The sequence below is a fragment of the Pygocentrus nattereri genome, chromosome 2, assembly GCF_015220715.1.
Source record: "Pygocentrus nattereri isolate fPygNat1 chromosome 2, fPygNat1.pri, whole genome shotgun sequence".
NCBI classification, from domain to species: domain Eukaryota; kingdom Metazoa; phylum Chordata; class Actinopteri; order Characiformes; family Serrasalmidae; genus Pygocentrus; species Pygocentrus nattereri.
Genome location: NC_051212.1, coordinates 1,794,255 through 1,816,485, shown reverse-complemented (window position 1 = coordinate 1,816,485; position 22,231 = coordinate 1,794,255). Strand labels below are relative to the sequence as shown.

At 42.2% G+C, this 22,231-nt stretch overlaps 1 protein-coding gene across 3 annotated transcripts in view; it reads right to left on the bottom strand.

Moving 5' to 3' along the window:
* Positions 1 to 1,699: 1,699 nt before the first annotated feature.
* The window catches only part of LOC108443620 (outer dense fiber protein 2-like), a 48,396-nt gene continuing 27,864 nt past the window's right edge, over positions 1,700 to 22,231 (bottom strand). Inside the window, exons 12-18 of one of the 3 annotated variants that reach the window (XM_037532217.1) lie at positions 11,287 to 11,397; positions 9,593 to 9,697; positions 7,333 to 7,491; positions 5,157 to 5,257; positions 4,782 to 4,944; positions 3,174 to 3,299; positions 1,700 to 1,987 (exon numbers count right to left, since the gene is read on the bottom strand). In XM_037532217.1, coding sequence (XP_037388114.1) covers positions 1,817 to 1,987; positions 3,174 to 3,299; positions 4,782 to 4,944; positions 5,157 to 5,257; positions 7,333 to 7,491; positions 9,593 to 9,697; positions 11,287 to 11,397 — 936 coding nt within the window. In that variant the 3' untranslated portion in view covers positions 1,700 to 1,816. Of the gene's footprint in view, positions 1,988 to 3,173; positions 3,300 to 4,781; positions 5,052 to 5,156; positions 5,258 to 7,332; positions 7,492 to 9,592; positions 9,698 to 11,286; positions 11,398 to 22,231 lie in introns of those variants that run through there. The other 2 variants (XM_037532222.1, XM_037532231.1) reach the window with 2 other exon arrangements.

Genomic DNA, 22,231 nt, shown 5'->3' with positions numbered 1-22,231 from the left:
TCCTCCTGAGTCACAGGGGAGCTGGAGTATATCCTGGCAGTCATTGGGCAGAAAACAGGAAACTCCCTGGACAGGCTGTCAGTCCACCACAGACATACACTCACTCACACACACACACACACACACACACACACACACACACACACACACACACACACACACACACACACACACACACTGTGCAACAATGTTACTTCATATTTCTCCACTTCACCTAGCAAACGAAGCAATGTCAAAGATGTTTGAGACAGCACTGCATTTCACATTTATTACAGCATTAAAAATCTAAAAACACAAAGATCACATCCACGTTTAATCAACACCAGTTTTGTCATGTCAGTAAACATGAAATAAATACATACAGTATTACCAGGCGAAAATTAGACAGCCATGAAAACGGTTTTATCTGGGCAGTAAGTGTGACTCTGCTAGTAAAAAACCTCAGTAAACAAACTAGAGTAAACAAACATAAATGCAGTAATCAGGAGAATGTGCGGTTAGTAAAGTTATGAATATGTAGCTTGGCTGGATGCAGTTAGAAGAGCATGGATTTGTTCAATTCCATCATTTAAATAAATAGAAAATAGATAAACAGATACTGTCCAGATAGAGGACTTCACACTTCGTTCTCACAGATGGCTACAACTTTTGCACAATACTGTATATAAAATAAATAATAATAAATAAGATGAACTGAAAGAATGCAACGGTTTCAGAGACTCCAGGGCTGAATCCGTTTCAGCGCAGAGCAGTGAAGAGGATAAGCTGCTGATGCAGCTCCAGACTGCAACACCCAGCAGCACCTCCAGGACCAGCCACTCCACAGAGGGAGGTTAGTTTACAACAAATAAGTAAATGCAAGCCAGCTGTGACCCTTTAGCTCAAACCGTATACCATGGTAATCTCTCAGACACTAACAACACAAGCTCATATCTCCTCACTGCATCTGGCAAACAGGCACGGCTATTAGAAAAGCACTATATCTCACGTCTACTGCGAATACTAGAAAAATCTAAAGTCATACAAACATCAGACCCGTTCTCAAAAACTCTGATACCAGTTTCAGTATCTCGCTTCAGTAAACAGTAAATACACACATACACTTCCATTAATAAGATTGCCATCACCTTTTTTTGGGGGGAGGGGGGTTCACCAATTTTCTCCCCAATTTAGTCATAATTGGTTCCACCCACTACTTAGGACTCCCCACGATACCACCAGCACTACGAGGGTGAGGGCACACACAGGCTTCCTCCGAGGGGGGGGCAACTATCAGTTCTGTTACATCAGCCAACAGACGCCTGCGCTGACCAGCATCGTGCTGAGTGATGGGGGAGACGGGGGGCCATTCTACCCGCCCAGAGCAAGAGGCCAATTGTGCTCACTTGGATTCCCAGCCATGGGTGGCTGTTGGCATCATTTCATACATTCATTATTTCTGTTATTTTATATTAAACAAAACCTTATATAGAAAACACAGATTTGAAAATATTGTGTTTGGGGACTTGAAGTTAATATTTAACTATTTATATTCATTTTTGTGCATCTAATCTCCAGGTCTGGAATATTTCATTAGAAACTTATGGTTGATCTTCTACAGCTTGAGTTCATCATTTCCAACACCTCTAACAAAATTTAATGCTTCATGCTGATGATCTAAAAACCATGGAGTTGAACAAGATGGAGAAATTACAATCACTTTATACGTTAATCTGAACTTTATTTAGGTTTAAACTCTGATTCCAAACTTTCCAACAGTAGCGTATAAATACAACCTCTCACATGAATAAGACAAACACAGGGAGGAGATGAAGAGTTATTTCAGGTAGTATGAGGACCCCAACGTCGATGGCAGAGTGTCTTCAAACATGGTGGCATAGGAATTCTTAAGGAAGTCCACGTAGTTCTGAATGCTCTGCTTATGGCTTTCTGATTGGTCCAGACTGAGCTGAAGGTCCTTCAGACGCATCTCGAACTGCTTTTCAATCTGCGGAGTCAAACAGCAGCAACAACTCAGACCAGGCGCATGTAGCCACCCCGCACCCCCAGCCTCCCCAGCTCTTTCATTAACTCTAACCTCTAATGCAGGACAAGCTCAACCCTTCATTAACCACCTGCAGAAATACTGTAAGGAGAACCCAAAAAACACACAGAGGAACAGTGCAGCCTGTAATTCCGCTAAAGCAATGCGTAACTATACTGTTATCAGATTTATATTATTCTCATCTTTTATTCTTATTTTCTGCTGTACGTTTTGAAATATCAACACTGCTCCAACTCCAGTATGTCCGGTCTGATTGTGGGAGGTGCGCTTATATACAACGTTTTGATTGAAAGCATGGATACCGTGTAGCAATGGAAGTTTGTGAAATGTTTTCCCATAGAGAATGAATGGGGTGACAAACTGCATGCCCATCTACGGTATTCTGCTTGCCCAAATGACACCGTTTTGCATACACTATCTCAGGGCAGGTCCCCAAGCACAAATTCACTGTTGTTCTGACCGGCACTCATCCGTTTCTCATTTTTTTCCATCCCATAGAGTCCAATTCATTTTCACCACCACTCAAACTCTATTACTTCTTTGTCCGACAGCCTCCGAAATTCATGTACTCATTCAGGGCAGGCCCCCAACCTCTAATCCACCGCCATCCTGAGCCGCACTCTTCTCTTTGTCGTTTTTTTTATCCCTCGTTCCTCCCTTAGAGTCCCATTCAATTTCTAACTCGACAAAGCCTCATCTCTCCTTTTCCCCGACAAAAGTACATGTACTCTCATTCAGGGCAGGTCCACAAGATCTAATCCACAGCTGACCCGCACTCCTCTACTTGTCATTTTTTCATCCCTCGTTCCCGAGTTATATTCATTTTCGCACAAACACCAGTAATATTATTAACTTTACCCAACAGCCACCAAAATTTAAATACTCATTCAGGGCAGATCCCCAAGCTTGTATAAACGTGTGTATATGTATGACAATTGTCACCTTTTTGCACAATTTAAAAACTCTAGTTAACGTTTATCATTGTGTTAAGAAGTCATGATGAATGGACCAATAGAAAAGAATAAAATCTTCTTACGTTTTCCGCTATTACAAGTTAATAGGGTTTTTTCATTCTCCTGTTTATTCTGAGAGTGATGATATACAGATGTGTATATTCTGTGATACTCACGGACACTTTGCTGAGTCTGAGCTGCCTAAGTTCATTTTCTCGTCGGTTCTTCTCAGCCTCCAGCTCCAGGATTCTGGACTGTAGAGTGTTTTCTCTGGAGGAGGCCTTTTCCTTCACCTTACACACCTACACACATATACACCAGCATTATTACAGTGCTAAAAATCAGAAAGATATTTAGTTTTCATTTAGTTTGAGTTTTTTGTTTGTTTCCTCAGAAGAGGCTCCTTCACCAGGTTTAGAATTCAAATTCTCTTTGAATTCTCCTTTAAACATCAGATTTATCCATTTAGGGAAGCTGGCTGAACATGTAACCCACCTTACAAAATGTTCTGTGTGCAGCTACACCTTTCCACCAGAGAGGTCTCCAAATCCCCAAAACTTAGAATCATAGTGCAGCTTTGATCCAACTTACCACTTGGTGGTGATCAGTTGACAGCTTCACTCCTCTCTTCACTTGGGTGTCCAAAACACATGGTTGCAAATCCGATGACACAACTACGAAGTCGATCAATGAACTGCGGCCTAAGGAGTCCTGACGCCATGTGCACTTATGCACACCTTTGTGTTCGAACATGGTGTTTGTTATGGACAGACTGTGGTGAGCACAGAACTCCAATAACAAAACACCACTTGGGTTCAGATCGGGGAGGCCGTTCCTCCCAATCATGCCCTTCCAGGTCTCACTGTCATTGCCCACGTGAGCATTGAAGTCACCCAGAAAGACAATGGAGTTCCCACAGGGGGTACTTTCCAGTACCCCCTCCAGGGTCGGTGCTTATGCTTGTGCACCGAACTACCATTCCGTGCATAAGCACAGACAACAGTCAGAGCCCATTCCCTGACCCGAAGGCACAGCAGCATAACTGGAAATAACCCTCTCGTCCACCGGAGAAAACCCCAACATACAGGCGCTGAGCTGGGGAGCTATGAGTAAGCCCACTCCTGCCTCTCACCCTGGACAACTCCAGAGTGGAATAAAGTCCAACCCCTCTCTAGAGAGTCTGTTCCAGAGCCCCTGCCATGTGTTGAGGTGAGCCCAACTATATCTAGTTGGTATCTCTCAGCCTCAAACACTAGCTCAGGCTCTTTCCCTGCCAGAGAGGTCACGTTCCATGCTCCGAGAGCCAGTTTCATTAGCCGAGGATCGGAACACCAAGGCCCCCGCTTTCGGCCGCCACCCAATTCACATTGCACTGGATCCCCATTAGCGCCTCTCCCACGGGTGGTGGGTCCATGAGAGAGTGGTCCCATGTAGCTCTTTCGGGCTGAGCCTGGCCGAGACCCATGGGTAAAGGCCCGGTCAGATGTTTTTAATTTTAATAACAATATTTTGTTTATTTATTGCACCTTTTTAAAGCTTAAGGTCGCTTTACAGAGCTCATCGGTCAACTGGCAGGCTATTTAGTTGCGTCAATGTTGTGTCACTATTTTCAGTTAAACCTCAGTGAAAAACGGCATTCAGGCCTTCTAATTCCAATTCTAATTCTAATTCCAATTCCAATTCTAATTCTAATGCCAATTCCAATTCTAGCCTTAGCAACGCATGTGCCTGTGTTTTGTGGGCAGGGCTTTCTCTGTCCTGTAGCTTGCTGGGAGTTGACCCACCTGCTGTGCGACATCTGTGAGAGCGCTCTCTAGCTGCCGACGGAGAGCCTGACACTCAGCTGAGCGCTGCTCCAGCTGCCTGCTGCTGTACTGCAGCGTCCCCTCCTGGCTGCTCAGTCTGCTGATCAGCTCCTGGTTCTCACTCTGAACCTCCTCCACCTTTCTGTTCAATCGGTGTCAGCAAAGAGAAGAAGGAGAACGGAAGGAGGTGGTTTTGCAGGGAAATTCCACTAAAGGTCTGCTCGGGGTGACTGGTCTCTACTTCTGCCCCTATTAATAATAATAATAATAATAATAATAATAATAATAATAATAATAATAAAAATAATAATAAAAATAATAATAATAATATTACCCCCAGTTTTAACCACTCACTTCTGCAGGGAGTCCACCTTCTGCTGTAGCTGAGCATTTGCCTCCTTTATGGAATCTTTCATCTCCAGAGACGACTTCAGTTTCTCTGCATGTCCATCCACCTGCAAACCCAGTGTTGGACAGTTACTGACCATAACCCAATATTCAGCTAGAGTTAGGGTCAGTGTTTGACAGTGACTGACCATAATCCAAATACTGACCATAACCCAATATCCAGCTAGAGTTAAGGTCGGGGTTAGACAGTTAGTGAACCTAACTCAATATTCAACTGGATTTAGGCTCCAGTGTTAGAAACAGAGTTAGGGTCAGTGTTGGATAGTTACTGACCACAATTCAATATTCAGTTAGAGCTAGGGTCAGTGTTAGTCAGTTACTGACCATAACCTAACATTCAGCTAGAGGTAGGGTCAGTGTTGGACAATGACTGACCATAACTCAATATTCAGCTAGAGTTAAGGTTAGTGTTGGACAGTTACTGACCATTACCCAATATCCAGCTAATTAAGGTCAGTGTTAGAGACAGAGTTAGGGTCAGTGTTGCTGCGTTACTAGCTAGAGTTAACCCATAACCCAATATTCAGCTAGAGGTAAGTCCAGTGTTGGACAGTTACTGACCATAATCCAATTACTGACCATAACCCAATATTCAGCTAGAGTTAGGGTCAGTGTTGGACAGTTACTGACCATAACCCAACATTCAGCTAGAGTTAGGGTCAGTGTTGGACAGTTACTGACCATAACCCAACATGCAGCTAGAGTTAGGGTCAGTGTTGGACTGTTACTGACCATAACCCAACATGCAGCTAGAGTTAGGGTCAGTGTTGGACAGTTACTGACCATAACCCAACATGCAGCTAGAGTTAGGGTCAGTGTTGGACTGTTACTGACCATAACCCAACATGCAGCTAGAGTTAGGGTCATTGTTGGACTGTTACTGACCATAACCCAACATGCAGCTAGAGTTAGGGTCAGTGTTGGGCAGTTACTGACCAGTACCCATTTTCTAATTACAATATTTAAAAATGTAATTGTTTTAAACATTAATTACATTTTAATTCCAGTTCTAATCATTAATTTGTTAATATCAACACAATTATTTGATGACATCATTTCCATTCTGCTGGAATGGCCACCAGGAGGCCTGCAGAGGGGTTCACTTCACAGGTTTAACCTCATTAAGGGGGACTAACTGAGTACACTACACACAGGCAGTACAGTACACACAGAAAAACATTAGTGCCACCTGGTGGTCAGAAATAGGCAATGCAAATAGACACATCTCTGGCTAATTTCTGGTCTAGCTGCCACTCCTAAATACAGAGAGACAGACTCAGTCACACTAGTGCCGTCACAATGGATTTTATTATACATAAATTACTGTAATAATTAACTGTTTTTAACTGAACAATAACAAAGCCTGTACAGGAGTAAACATTCAAACTTTCTTCATTTGATTTGACTAAGATTAAGTGACCCTTATTAGTCCCACAACAGGGAATTTTCACCTTCTCATTTAACCCATCAGTGAAGTGAATAGTGAATAGCTACACACACTAGGGGGCAGTGAGCACACTTGCCCGGAGCGGTGGGCAGCCTATCCACGGCGCCCGGGGAGCAGTTGGGGGTTAGGTGTCTTGCTCAAGGACACCTCAGTCATGGACTGTCGGCTCTGGGGATCGAACCGGTGACCTTCCGGTCACAGGGCCAGTTCCCTGACCTCCAGCCCACGACTGCCCCATGATCATGATCTGATTAGTCTCTGTTTGACGCATTCCTTGATACAGTAAAATAAGGAATGAAATTACGCATTAAAAACAGAAAGAAATGCACATGACTGAACTTCTGTTTCTTTACTGTAAGATAGCCCGAGAAGAATTAACAGACAGTATCGTCATTTTAAACTGACAACTATCATCATTGCTGTTCTGTGATTTATCTATAAAAATTAATAAATCGATTCATCACATCAGCTCTAGATTGTTATGCAACTGCAAAATGCCTTGGATTGCATTAAAATAATGAGTCGAAAGTAATTTAAGTTTGTTAGATTGTGTGAAAGTAACTATGACGGCCCTATAACACACACATACACACACACACACACACACACACATACATATACACACACATACATATACACACACACACACACACACACACACTCTCGCTCACAGACCTGCATGCTGAGCTGTCTGATGGTCTCAGTCTTGTTGGAGATGGTGTTTTCGTAGCGCTGTAGCTGCTCCTGGCTGAGCTGCAGGTTCTGTTCTGCAGCCTGCAGTAACTCAGGGTACGACTCCAGCTGCCTCACCCGCATCTCCAAACACTGCCGCACCTGCAGGCGCACGGCCGTTACCTCTCCTCTACGTCAACACCTCCCCCCTACGCCAACACCAACACCTCCCCTCTACGCCAACGCCAACACCTCCCCTCTACGCCAACGCCAACACCTCCCCTCTACGCCAACGCCAACACCTCCCCTCTACGCCAACACACACAGATTGGAGATTGGTCTGTAGTTGGCCAGTGAAGTTAGGTAGAAACCAGGTTCCTTTAGGAGAACGGGTCCAACCCAGGTTTCTTTAATATAGGAGTGACAGCAGCTATTTTGAGAGATGGAGGAACGGTGCCTGATGAGAAGCAAAGATTAAATCATGAGCTAAATGAGGGGAAATAACAGAGGATGCAGACTTAAGAGTAGCCGTAAGAAAGGAAATTGCAGGAAGAAGGTCATTCTGCAATTTCCTCAACAAATGAAAAAGGTACTTAAGTCAGCATTCACAAATTCCTAACCAAGCCCCCCAGCTGTACTCCATCTCCCATGACACGTTTGGTGTCTGAAGTATGCTTCTTTAGCTTCTGTACTGAAGCTCTGAGACAATGAAATCTTATACTCCTCTGATCACTGATTAAAACTGATTGTCCGGCACTTAAATTTAGTGCTAAATTAAACATCCAGGAAAGCCTGAATAAAACGAAAACAAGATGAGACCTGAGAAGTGTGTGGCCATGGTCATCATCCACCTTTGACATGGAGAACCTTAAAGAAAGTTCTTACTCACTTTACTGCAGGATCTGTATCCAGACACCACTGGAGTGGCCAGTGGAACAGGCTCATGAACGGATGAACGAGTTTGATCCTAGTTTATCTTTCGCTTGGTGCTTATAATTCCGTCTGTTAGTTTCTCTGACACAAACACAGAGAGACTAGAGTTTTGTTAAAGCTGTGTGGGTGAGACAAACCACATCAGCCTTGTGATAGGCGAGGATACTGCTTAGGACCTTCCAGTTTACACTGAAAGGGGATTACACGAGTCATTTAGTGGACGTCGGAAAGTTACTCACAGGACATGCTGTGTACATATATTGTGGTTCACAAGAGCAAGATTACCCTACTCAGAGAGGAAAACAGCGGAATCAGGTTCCCTGAGGGCTTCACATAGTCTCTAAAGTCAGGGTTACACTACACGACTTTTACCCTGATTTTAGCCCTGATTCTCAGTCTGATTTTTGGGTCAGTCAGAGTCAACAGTTGGAGAGATAGTGGAGTCATGTGCACAGCACAGATTCGCGCTTCAGAGTTTATCAAGCATGTTTGATTTTTTTGACCCGACTGAGTGAAATCTAGTGTAAACTGATAACGACTCACTCTGAACGGACTACTGCAACAGCCAACGATAACAGAGTGAAAGAAGCAAATACAGCAAATAAACAAGAAAAATGGTGAAAAGTCTCTCAGGTGTTGAGCAAAGCTTTTTAATCAGATGAGTTTAAGGCTCAATCAGGTTCATGTACATTTAAAGCTCTAAAAAATACCAACCGATCACACTTTAAATCCATGAGCCTCATGTTTACCTGCCGCTTCGTTGCCGTAGCAGTACAAACGGCAGAGAAAACAGCAGCAGCAGCTCACGTTTGTTTACTTGCGTCTCCTAGTAACGGGAGAACGGGAGAGTTTGCGAGTTCAGTGAGCTCCATTTGGCTCAACAGCAGCTAAAAGGTTGGGTAGTGTGTGAGCCCTAAAGATTTAGTTTACATTTTATCCCCAATATTCCAGTCAGCTGAAAAAAATTCATTCATGTAGTGAAACCAAGGCTTAATGTGTGGCTTCAACTACCAAGTTACCGGTTAAAAGTGGAGCTTTCAGTCCATTATGTCCAACAATGTCACAATTATACAACTATAATCGTTTTGTTATAATCGTTTCGCATTATCTTATTGTCCTCTCGTCACAAAACAAACAGCAGGACTGCAACGTCTGCAGCAACAGTTAACCTCAACCCTTCAGATTAAGGCTGAGGTTAGTTTAGGGTTAGATAGCAGACGGTAACTCAGGTTTAGGGTTGCAGTTAGAATCGAGGTTAGGGTTAGTTTCACAGTTAATGCACATTTGATCAGCTGCTCTATTAGGCAGGTAAGGGGAACATGAGCGTTACCTGGGCAACCTCCTCGTCTCTCCCCTCTCTGAGCTCCCTGGCCTCCTGAAGCTGACTCTCCAGTTTGATTTTCAGCTCCGTCACTTCCACCTGCAGCTCCGCTATCTGTCACAGACAGCAGGTTAACAGATGCCGTTGAGCATTCCACGGAAAACTGCACAAGCACTGTTTTCACTAAACAGAGTCACAGTTAAAGAAACCCTCTTTAAAGTCTGTATGTATCAGATGTACAGAGTGAACAGGCATGGACTTATAGCGTCTTACAACCTGCGACCTCTATTCCAGCCTCTTCCTTCTCTTTTTTCAGTTAGACCCTCCTCAGCTTTTAGTGTTATTATTTTTTAATGTAAACATTGCACAATGTTTTGGTCAAATTTTGTAACCAAATTTTCTATTATTTATTTTATTGTTTTTTTTCTTGTATAAGATTGCTAGTGACCCAAAGTAAGTATAGTTGTGCACGTATTTGTGCTTCCAGGAATCGTCTTTATATGACGCTTTCCCATCAATTATAAAGGGACAGAACGAGTACTATAACTGAAGGGGCTGGACTGGTTTGAGGGAGTTCCGAAATCTTTGTCACAAAACAGGTCAAGGTCAAATCCAAAACAATCCAAAACCAGAAAAACATTGTCATGAAGTTCAACGTATGAGGCAGAAAGGCAGAATAAAAATGAACAGGAAACGGTCAATAAGCAGAGAAACAAATCAGGGGCCGTATTACAGAAAATTAAGTCTGAGCTCATATCTTTGTTGTCATGGCCACTTCAGTTAAGACCGAAGTTAGGACAGAAGCCATTACAACAGCTCTTAAGTCTATAATCTTCTCTTATTCCCAGATGAGAAAACGGTTTTACAGAAACATCCTAAGTTACCGAAATATCCTAAATGTTTTCTTAACTTTAAGGTAAACTCCAGAGCATCTTCACTTCTGTTTAGCCGTCTGTTTCTATTGTTTTATGCAGTGATGGGCAGCTCATGCTACATTTATCTACACTGAAAACTGAGCTTTGAGTTTCGAGTTTCTGTTCGAACGGCGTTAAACACACTAGACGCTGCCGTCTCAAACTCCACTGTCCCTCTGATTACCTTCCTGTGATAATGTTGATGATGAAATATTACAGTGATGTTGGTGAATAATGAGGAGGCGGAGCTGAACGTGTGTCTGTTTATTAGGAGGATTAACGTTAGCACGCTCAGCTAAAGCATTTGGGAAATGGAGACTGAAACTGTGGAGCACTTTAAATTTGTCTTTCTAACTTGATTACATGTTTACGTTTCATCTGTGTGTGTATGGTCGGGTAACAGACATGACAGTTGATTGTCAACTTCAATTGAGCAAGTCAAGATTTCCTAAGATGAGATGAGAAAAGATGCTAGAAGATAAGATTCTTAAATTAAGATCATATTTGCTTCTGTAACATAAACTAGTGAAAAATCCTATCCTGACTTGTCAGAACTTCAGATAAAAAGATAAGTATTTTCTGTAATACGGCCAAAGAATTCAAAAATGTTGTGTGTTGCAGAGTCAGGGTCATGTAATCATCCAAGGGGTTCTGGGAAATGGAGTCCCTGCTGGACGGATGTGTGACTTCAATGATGAGCTTTTCACCCCTTAAAGTGCAAACCTATTATTGAGTTATTAATCTCGTTAGGCAGTAACTGCTACAACTGAATCATTATTATTGTACTACCTGACTTTGGTATTCCTCCACCTGACGTTTTCTCTCCTCTGTTAGAGCCGTTTGATCCCTGAAGGCAGTGTGGGACTCCTGCAGTTTCTCCTCCAGTGCAGTTACTGATGCCTGATAAGTAAAAAATGAAATGGCAAAAATCTGTCTGTGCTCATCTTAACAATGCAGCAAGAAATATTACAGAACAAAGGAGTAAAGAAATTAAAAATTGTGTAAAAACTATTTCAACCAAAACAACAAATTCCACTATCCAAGTATTCTTTTGTAGCTATTATTATGTGATTGTAAATGCTTTACAAAATATTAGTAAAAATCCAATTTAATCTAATCAGAAACCGTAGAACAGACTCGGTTTATATCACAACACCTACATTTAGAGTCGGTTATTCATTCAGCCTAACGAGAAACTGTAGAACGGACTCGGTTTATATCACAACACCTACATTTAGAGTCGGTTATTCATTCAGCCTAACGAGAAACTGTAGAACGGACTCGGTTTATATCACAACACCTACATTTAGAGTCGGTTATTCATTCAGCCTAACGAGAAACTGTAGAACGGACTCGGTTTATATCACAACACCTACATTTAGAGTCGGCTATTCATTCAGCCTAACGAGAAACTGTAGAACGGACTCGGTTTATACCACAACACCTACATTTAGAGCCGGTTATTCATTCAGCCTAACGAGAAACTGTAGAACGGACTCGGTTTATACCACAACACCTACATTTAGAGCCGGTTATTCATTCAGCCTAACGAGAAACTGTAGAACGGACTCGGTTTATACCACAACACCTACATTTAGAGCCGGTTATTCATTCAGCCTAACGAGAAACTGTAGAACGGACTCGGTTTATACCACAACACCTACATTTAGAGCCGGTTATTCATTCAGCCTAACGAGAAACTGTAGAACGGACTCGGTTTATACCACAACACCTACATTTAGAGCCGGTTATTCATTCAGCCTAACGAGAAACTGTAGAACGGACTCGGTTTATAACACAACACCTACATTTAGAGCCGGTTATTCATTCAGCCTAACGAGAAACTGTAGAACGGACTCGGTTTATATCACAACACCTACATTTAGAGCCGGTTATTCATTCAGCCTAACGAGAAACTGTAGAACGGACTCGGTTTATACCACAACACCTACATTTAGAGCCGGTTATTCATTCAGCCTAACGAGAAACTGTAGAACGGACTCGGTTTATACCACAACACCTACATTTAGAGCCGGTTATTCATTCAGCCTAACGAGAAACTGTAGAACGGACTCGGTTTATACCACAACACCTACATTTAGAGCCGGTTATTCATTCAGCCTAACGAGAAACTGTAGAACGGACTCGGTTTATACCACAACACCTACATTTAGAGCCGGTTATTCATTCAGCCTAACGAGAAACTGTAGAACGGACTCGGTTTATACCACAACACCTACATTTAGAGCCGGTTATTCATTCAGCCTAACGAGAAACTGTAGAACGGACTCGGTTTATACCACAACACCTACATTTAGAGCCGGTTATTCATTCAGCCTAACGAGAAACTGTAGAACGGACTCGGTTTATACCACAACACCTACATTTAGAGCCGGTTATTCATTCAGCCTAACGAGAAACTGTAGAACGGACTCGGTTTATACCACAACACCTACATTTAGAGCCGGTTATTCATTCAGCCTAACGAGAAACTGTAGAACGGACTCGGTTTATACCACAACACCTACATTTAGAGCCGGTTATTCATTCAGCCTAACGAGAAACTGTAGAACGGACTCGGTTTATACCACAACACCTACATTTAGAGCCGGTTATTCATTCAGCCTAACGAGAAACTGTAGAACGGACTCGGTTTATACCACAACACCTACATTTAGAGCCGGTTATTCATTCAGCCTAACGAGAAACTGTAGAACGGACTCGGTTTATACCACAACACCTACATTTAGAGCCGGTTATTCATTCAGCCTAACGAGAAACTGTAGAACGGACTCGGTTTATACCACAACACCTACATTTAGAGCCGGTTATTCATTCAGCCTAACGAGAAACTGTAGAACGGACTCGGTTTATACCACAACACCTACATTTAGAGCCGGTTATTCATTCAGCCTAACGAGAAACTGTAGAACGGACTCGGTTTATACCACAACACCTACATTTAGAGCCGGTTATTCATTCAGCCTAACGAGAAACTGTAGAACGGACTCGGTTTATACCACAACACCTACATTTAGAGCCGGTTATTCATTCAGCCTAACGAGAAACTGTAGAACGGACTCGGTTTATACCACAACACCTACATTTAGAGCCGGTTATTCATTCAGCCTAACGAGAAACTGTAGAACGGACTCGGTTTATACCACAACACCTACATTTAGAGCCGGTTATTCATTCAGCCTAACGAGAAACTGTAGAACGGACTCGGTTTATACCACAACACCTACATTTAGAGCCGGTTATTCATTCAGCCTAACGAGAAACTGTAGAACGGACTCGGTTTATACCACAACACCTACATTTAGAGCCGGTTATTCATTCAGCCTAACGAGAAACTGTAGAACGGACTCGGTTTATATCACAACACCTACATTTAGAGCCGGTTATTCATTCAGCCTAACGAGAAACTGTAGAACGGACTCGGTTTATATCACAACACCTACATTTAGAGCCGGTTATTCATTCAGCCTAACGAGAAACTGTAGAACGGACTCGGTTTATATCACAACACCTACATTTAGAGCCGGTTATTCATTCAGCCTAACGAGAAACTGTAGAACGGACTCGGTTTATACCACAACACCTACATTTAGAGCCGGTTATTCATTCAGCCTAACGAGAAACTGTAGAACGGACTCGGTTTATATCACAACACCTACATTTAGAGCCGGTTATTCATTCAGCCTAACGAGAAACTGTAGAACGGACTCGGTTTATATCACAACACCTACATTTAGAGCCGGTTATTCATTCAGCCTAACGAGAAACTGTAGAACGGACTCGGTTTATATCACAACACCTACATTTAGAGCCGGTTATTCATTCAGCCTAACGAGAAACTGTAGAACGGACTCGGTTTATATCACAACACCTACATTTAGAGCCGGTTATTCATTCAGCCTAACGAGAAACTGTAGAACGGACTCGGTTTATATCACAACACCTACATTTAGAGCCGGTTATTCATTCAGCCTAACGAGAAACTGTAGAACGGACTCGGTTTATATCACAACACCTACATTTAGAGCCGGTTATTCATTCAGCCTAACGAGAAACTGTAGAACGGACTCGGTTTATATCACAACACCTACATTTAGAGCCGGTTATTCATTCAGCCTAACGAGAAACTGTAGAACGGACTCGGTTTATATCACAACACCTACATTTAGAGCCGGTTATTCATTCAGCCTAACGAGAAACTGTAGAACGGACTCGGTTTATATCACAACACCTACATTTAGAGCCGGTTATTCATTCAGCCTAACGAGAAACTGTAGAACGGACTCGGTTTATATCACAACACCTACATTTAGAGCCGGTTATTCATTCAGCCTAACGAGAAACTGTAGAACGGACTCGGTTTATATCACAACACCTACATTTAGAGCCGGTTATTCATTCAGCCTAACGAGAAACTGTAGAACGGACTCGGTTTATATCACAACACCTACATTTAGAGCCGGTTATTCATTCAGCCTAACGAGAAACTGTAGAACGGACTCGGTTTATATCACAACACCTACATTTAGAGCCGGTTATTCATTCAGCCTAACGAGAAACTGTAGAACGGACTCGGTTTATATCACAACACCTACATTTAGAGCCGGTTATTCATTCAGCCTAACGAGAAACTGTAGAACGGACTCGGTTTATATCACAACACCTACATTTAGAGCCGGTTATTCATTCAGCCTAACGAGAAACTGTAGAACGGACTCGGTTTATATCACAACACCTACATTTAGAGCCGGTTATTCATTCAGCCTAACGAGAAACTGTAGAACGGACTCGGTTTATATCACAACACCTACATTTAGAGCCGGTTATTCATTCAGCCTAACGAGAAACTGTAGAACGGACTCGGTTTATATCACAACACCTACATTTAGAGCCGGTTATTCATTCAGCCTAACGAGAAACTGTAGAACGGACTCGGTTTATATCACAACACCTACATTTAGAGCCGGTTATTCATTCAGCCTAACGAGAAACTGTAGAACGGACTCGGTTTATATCACAACACCTACATTTAGAGCCGGTTATTCATTCAGCCTAACGAGAAACTGTAGAACGGACTCGGTTTATATCACAACACCTACATTTAGAGCCGGTTATTCATTCAGCCTAACGAGAAACTGTAGAACGGACTCGGTTTATATCACAACACCTACATTTAGAGCCGGTTATTCATTCAGCCTAACGAGAAACTGTAGAACGGACTCGGTTTATATCACAACACCTACATTTAGAGCCGGTTATTCATTCAGCCTAACGAGAAACTGTAGAACGGACTCGGTTTATATCACAACACCTACATTTAGAGCCGGTTATTCATTCAGCCTAACGAGAAACTGTAGAACGGACTCGGTTTATATCACAACACCTACATTTAGAGCCGGTTATTCATTCAGCCTAACGAGAAACTGTAGAACGGACTCGGTTTATATCACAACACCTACATTTAGAGCCGGTTATTCATTCAGCCTAACGAGAAACTGTAGAACGGACTCGGTTTATATCACAACACCTACATTTAGAGCCGGTTATTCATTCAGCCTAACGAGAAACTGTAGAACGGACTCGGTTTATATCACAACACCTACATTTAGAGCCGGTTATTCATTCAGCCTAACGAGAAACTGTAGAACGGACTCGGTTTATATCACAACACCTACATTTAGAGCCGGTTATTCATTCAGCCTAACGAGAAACTGTAGAACGGACTCGGTTTATATCACAACACCTACATTTAGAGCCGGTTATTCATTCAGCCTAACGAGAAACTGTAGAACGGACTCGGTTTATATCACAACACCTACATTTAGAGCCGGTTATTCATTCAGCCTAACGAGAAACTGTAGAACGGACTCGGTTTATATCACAACACCTACATTTAGAGCCGGTTATTCATTCAGCCTAACGAGAAACTGTAGAACGGACTCGGTTTATATCACAACACCTACATTTAGAGCCGGTTATTCATTCAGCCTAACGAGAAACTGTAGAACGGACTCGGTTTATATCACAACACCTACATTTAGAGCCGGTTATTCATTCAGCCTAACGAGAAACTGTAGAACGGACTCGGTTTATATCACAACACCTACATTTAGAGCCGGTTATTCATTCAGCCTAACGAGAAACTGTAGAACGGACTCGGTTTATATCACAACACCTACATTTAGAGCCGGTTATTCATTCAGCCTAACGAGAAACTGTAGAACGGACTCGGTTTATATCACAACACCTACATTTAGAGCCGGTTATTCATTCAGCCTAACGAGAAACTGTAGAACGGACTCGGTTTATATCACAACACCTACATTTAGAGCCGGTTATTCATTCAGCCTAACGAGAAACTGTAGAACGGACTCGGTTTATATCACAACACCTACATTTAGAGCCGGTTATTCATTCAGCCTAACGAGAAACTGTAGAACGGACTCGGTTTATATCACAACACCTACATTTAGAGCCGGTTATTCATTCAGCCTAACGAGAAACTGTAGAACGGACTCGGTTTATATCACAACACCTACATTTAGAGCCGGTTATTCATTCAGCCTAACGAGAAACTGTAGAACGGACTCGGTTTATATCACAACACCTACATTTAGAGCCGGTTATTCATTCAGCCTAACGAGAAACTGTAGAACGGACTCGGTTTATATCACAACACCTACATTTAGAGCCGGTTATTCATTCAGCCTAACGAGAAACTGTAGAACGGACTCGGTTTATATCACAACACCTACATTTAGAGCCGGTTATTCATTCAGCCTAACGAGAAACTGTAGAACGGACTCGGTTTATATCACAACACCTACATTTAGAGCCGGTTATTCATTCAGCCTAACGAGAAACTGTAGAACGGACTCGGTTTATATCACAACACCTACATTTAGAGCCGGTTATTCATTCAGCCTAACGAGAAACTGTAGAACGGACTCGGTTTATATCACAACACCTACATTTAGAGCCGGTTATTCATTCAGCCTAACGAGAAACTGTAGAACGGACTCGGTTTATATCACAACACCTACATTTAGAGCCGGTTATTCATTCAGCCTAACGAGAAACTGTAGAACGGACTCGGTTTATATCACAACACCTACATTTAGAGCCGGTTATTCATTCAGCCTAACGAGAAACTGTAGAACGGACTCGGTTTATATCACAACACCTACATTTAGAGCCGGTTATTCATTCAGCCTAACGAGAAACTGTAGAACGGACTCGGTTTATATCACAACACCTACATTTAGAGCCGGTTATTCATTCAGCCTAACGAGAAACTGTAGAACGGACTCGGTTTATATCACAACACCTACATTTAGAGCCGGTTATTCATTCAGCCTAACGAGAAACTGTAGAACGGACTCGGTTTATATCACAACACCTACATTTAGAGCCGGTTATTCATTCAGCCTAACGAGAAACTGTAGAACGGACTCGGTTTATATCACAACACCTACATTTAGAGCCGGTTATTCATTCAGCCTAACGAGAAACTGTAGAACGGACTCGGTTTATATCACAACACCTACATTTAGAGCCGGTTATTCATTCAGCCTAACGAGAAACTGTAGAACGGACTCGGTTTATATCACAACACCTACATTTAGAGCCGGTTATTCATTCAGCCTAACGAGAAACTGTAGAACGGACTCGGTTTATATCACAACACCTACATTTAGAGCCGGTTATTCATTCAGCCTAACGAGAAACTGTAGAACGGACTCGGTTTATATCACAACACCTACATTTAGAGCCGGTTATTCATTCAGCCTAACGAGAAACTGTAGAACGGACTCGGTTTATATCACAACACCTACATTTAGAGCCGGTTATTCATTCAGCCTAACGAGAAACTGTAGAACGGACTCGGTTTATATCACAACACCTACATTTAGAGCCGGTTATTCATTCAGCCTAACGAGAAACTGTAGAACGGACTCGGTTTATATCACAACACCTACATTTAGAGCCGGTTATTCATTCAGCCTAACGAGAAACTGTAGAACGGACTCGGTTTATATCACAACACCTACATTTAGAGCCGGTTATTCATTCAGCCTAACGAGAAACTGTAGAACGGACTCGGTTTATATCACAACACCTACATTTAGAGCCGGTTATTCATTCAGCCTAACGAGAAACTGTAGAACGGACTCGGTTTATATCACAACACCTACATTTAGAGCCGGTTATTCATTCAGCCTAACGAGAAACTGTAGAACGGACTCGGTTATATCACAACACCTACATTTAGAGCCGGTTATTCATTCAGCCTAACGAGAAACTGTAGAACGGACTCGGTTTATGTCACAACACCTACATTTAGAGTCGGTTATTCATTCAGCCTAACGAGAAACTGTAGAACGGACTCGGTTTATATCACAACACCTACATTTAGAGCCGGTTATTCATTCAGCCTAACGAGAAACTGTAGAACGGACTCGGTTTATATCACAACACCTACATTTAGAGCCGGTTATTCATTCAGCCTAACGAGAAACTGTAGAACGGACTCGGTTTATATCACAACACCTACATTTAGAGCCGGTTATTCATTCAGCCTAACGAGAAACTGTAGAACGGACTCGGTTTATATCACAACACCTACATTTAGAGCCGGTTATTCATTCAGCCTAACGAGAAACTGTAGAACGGACTCGGTTTATATCACAACACCTACATTTAGAGCCGGTTATTCATTCAGCCTAACGAGAACTGTAGAACGGACTCGGTTTATATCACAACACCTACATTTAGAGCCGGTTATTCATTCAGCCTAACGAGAAACTGTAGAACGGACTCGGTTTATATCACAACACCTACATTTAGAGCCGGTTATTCATTCAGCCTAACGAGAAACTGTAGAACGGACTCGGTTTATATCACAACACCTACATTTAGAGCCGGTTATTCATTCAGCCTAACGAGAAACTGTAGAACGGACTCGGTTTATATCACAACACCTACATTTAGAGCCGGTTATTCATTCAGCCTAACGAGAAACTGTAGAACGGACTCGGTTTATATCACAACACCTACATTTAGAGCCGGTTATTCATTCAGCCTAACGAGAAACTGTAGAACGGACTCGGTTTATATCACAACACCTACATTTAGAGCCGGTTATTCATTCAGCCTAACGAGAAACTGTAGAACGGACTCGGTTTATATCACAACACCTACATTTAGAGCCGGTTATTCATTCAGCCTAACGAGAAACTGTAGAACGGACTCGGTTTATATCACAACACCTACATTTAGAGCCGGTTATTCATTCAGCCTAACGAGAAACTGTAGAACGGACTCGGTTTATATCACAACACCTACATTTAGAGCCGGTTATTCATTCAGCCTAACGAGAAACTGTAGAACGGACTCGGTTTATATCACAACACCTACATTTAGAGCCGGTTATTCATTCAGCCTAACGAGAAACTGTAGAACGGACTCGGTTTATATCACAACACCTACATTTAGAGCCGGTTATTCATTCAGCCTAACGAGAAACTGTAGAACGGACTCGGTTTATATCACAACACCTACATTTAGAGCCGGTTATTCATTCAGCCTAACGAGAAACTGTAGAACGGACTCGGTTTATATCACAACACCTACATTTAGAGCCGGTTATTCATTCAGCCTAACGAGAAACTGTAGAACGGACTCGGTTTATATCACAACACCTACATTTAGAGCCGGTTATTCATTCAGCCTAACGAGAAACTGTAGAACGGACTCGGTTTATATCACAACACCTACATTTAGAGCCGGTTATTCATTCAGCCTAACGAGAAACTGTAGAACGGACTCGGTTTATATCACAACACCTACATTTAGAGCCGGTTATTCATTCAGCCTAACGAGAAACTGTAGAACGGACTCGGTTTATATCACAACACCTACATTTAGAGCCGGTTATTCATTCAGCCTAACGAGAAACTGTAGAACGGACTCGGTTTATATCACAACACCTACATTTAGAGCCGGTTATTCATTCAGCCTAACGAGAAACTGTAGAACGGACTCGGTTTATATCACAACACCTACATTTAGAGTCGGTTATTCATTCAGCCTAACGAGAAACTGTAGAACGGACTCGGTTTATATCACAACACCTACATTTAGAGTCGGTTATTCATTCAGCCTAACGAGAAACTGTAGAACGGACTCGGTTTATGTCACAACACCTACATTTAGAGTCGGTTATTCATTCAGCCTAACGAGAAACTGTAGAACGGACTCGGTTTATATCACAACACCTACATTTAGAGTCGGTTATTCATTCAGCCTAACGAGAAACTGTAGAACGGACTCGGTTTATATCACAACACCTACATTTAGAGTCGGTTATTCATTCAGCCTAACGAGAAACTGTAGAACGGACTCGGTTTATATCACAACACCTACATTTAGAGTCGGTTATTCATTCAGCCTAACGAGAAACTGTAGAACGGACTCGGTTTATATCACAACACCTACATTTAGAGTCGGTTATTCATTCAGCCTAACGAGAAACTGTAGAACGGACTCGGTTTATATCACAACACCTACATTTAGAGTCGGTTATTCATTCAGCCTAACGAGAAACTGTAGAACGGACTCGGTTTATATCACAACACCTACATTTAGAGTCGGTTATTCATTCAGCCTAACGAGAAACTGTAGAACGGACTCGGTTTATATCACAACACCTACATTTAGAGACGGTTATTCATTCAGCCTAACGAGAAACTGTAGAACGGACTCGGTTTATATCACAACACCTACATTTAGAGCCGGTTATTCATTCAGCCTAACGAGAAACTGTAGAACGGACTCGGTTTATATCACAACACCTACATTTAGAGTCGGTTATTCATTCAGCCTAACGAGAAACTGTAGAACGGACTCGGTTTATATCACAACACCTACATTTAGAGTCGGTTATTCATTCAGCCTAACGAGAAACTGTAGAACGGACTCGGTTTATATCACAACACCTACATTTAGAGTCGGTTATTCATTCAGCCTAACGAGAAACTGTAGAACGGACTCGGTTTATATCACAACACCTACATTTAGAGTCGGTTATTCATTCAGCCTAACGAGAAACTGTAGAACGGACTCGGTTTATATCACAACACCTACATTTAGAGTCGGTTATTCATTCAGCCTAACGAGAAACTGTAGAACGGACTCGGTTTATATCACAACACCTACATTTAGAGTCGGTTATTCATTCAGCCTAACGAGAAACTGTAGAACGGACTCGGTTTATATCACAACACCTACATTTAGAGTCGGTTATTCATTCAGCCTAACGAGAAACTGTAGAACGGACTCGGTTTATATCACAACACCTACATTTAGAGTCGGTTATTCATTCAGCCTAACGAGAAACTGTAGAACGGACTCGGTTTATATCACAACACCTACATTTAGAGTCGGTTATTCATTCAGCCTAACGAGAAACTGTAGAACGGACTCGGTTTATATCACAACACCTACATTTAGAGTCGGTTATTCATTCAGCCTAACGAGAAACTGTAGAACGGACTCGGTTTATATCACAACACCTACATTTAGAGTCGGTTATTCATTCAGCCTAACGAGAAACTGTAGAAAGGACTCGGTTTATATCACAACACCTACATTTAGAGTCGGTTATTCATTCAGCCTAACGAGAAACTGTAGAACGGACTCGGTTTATATCACA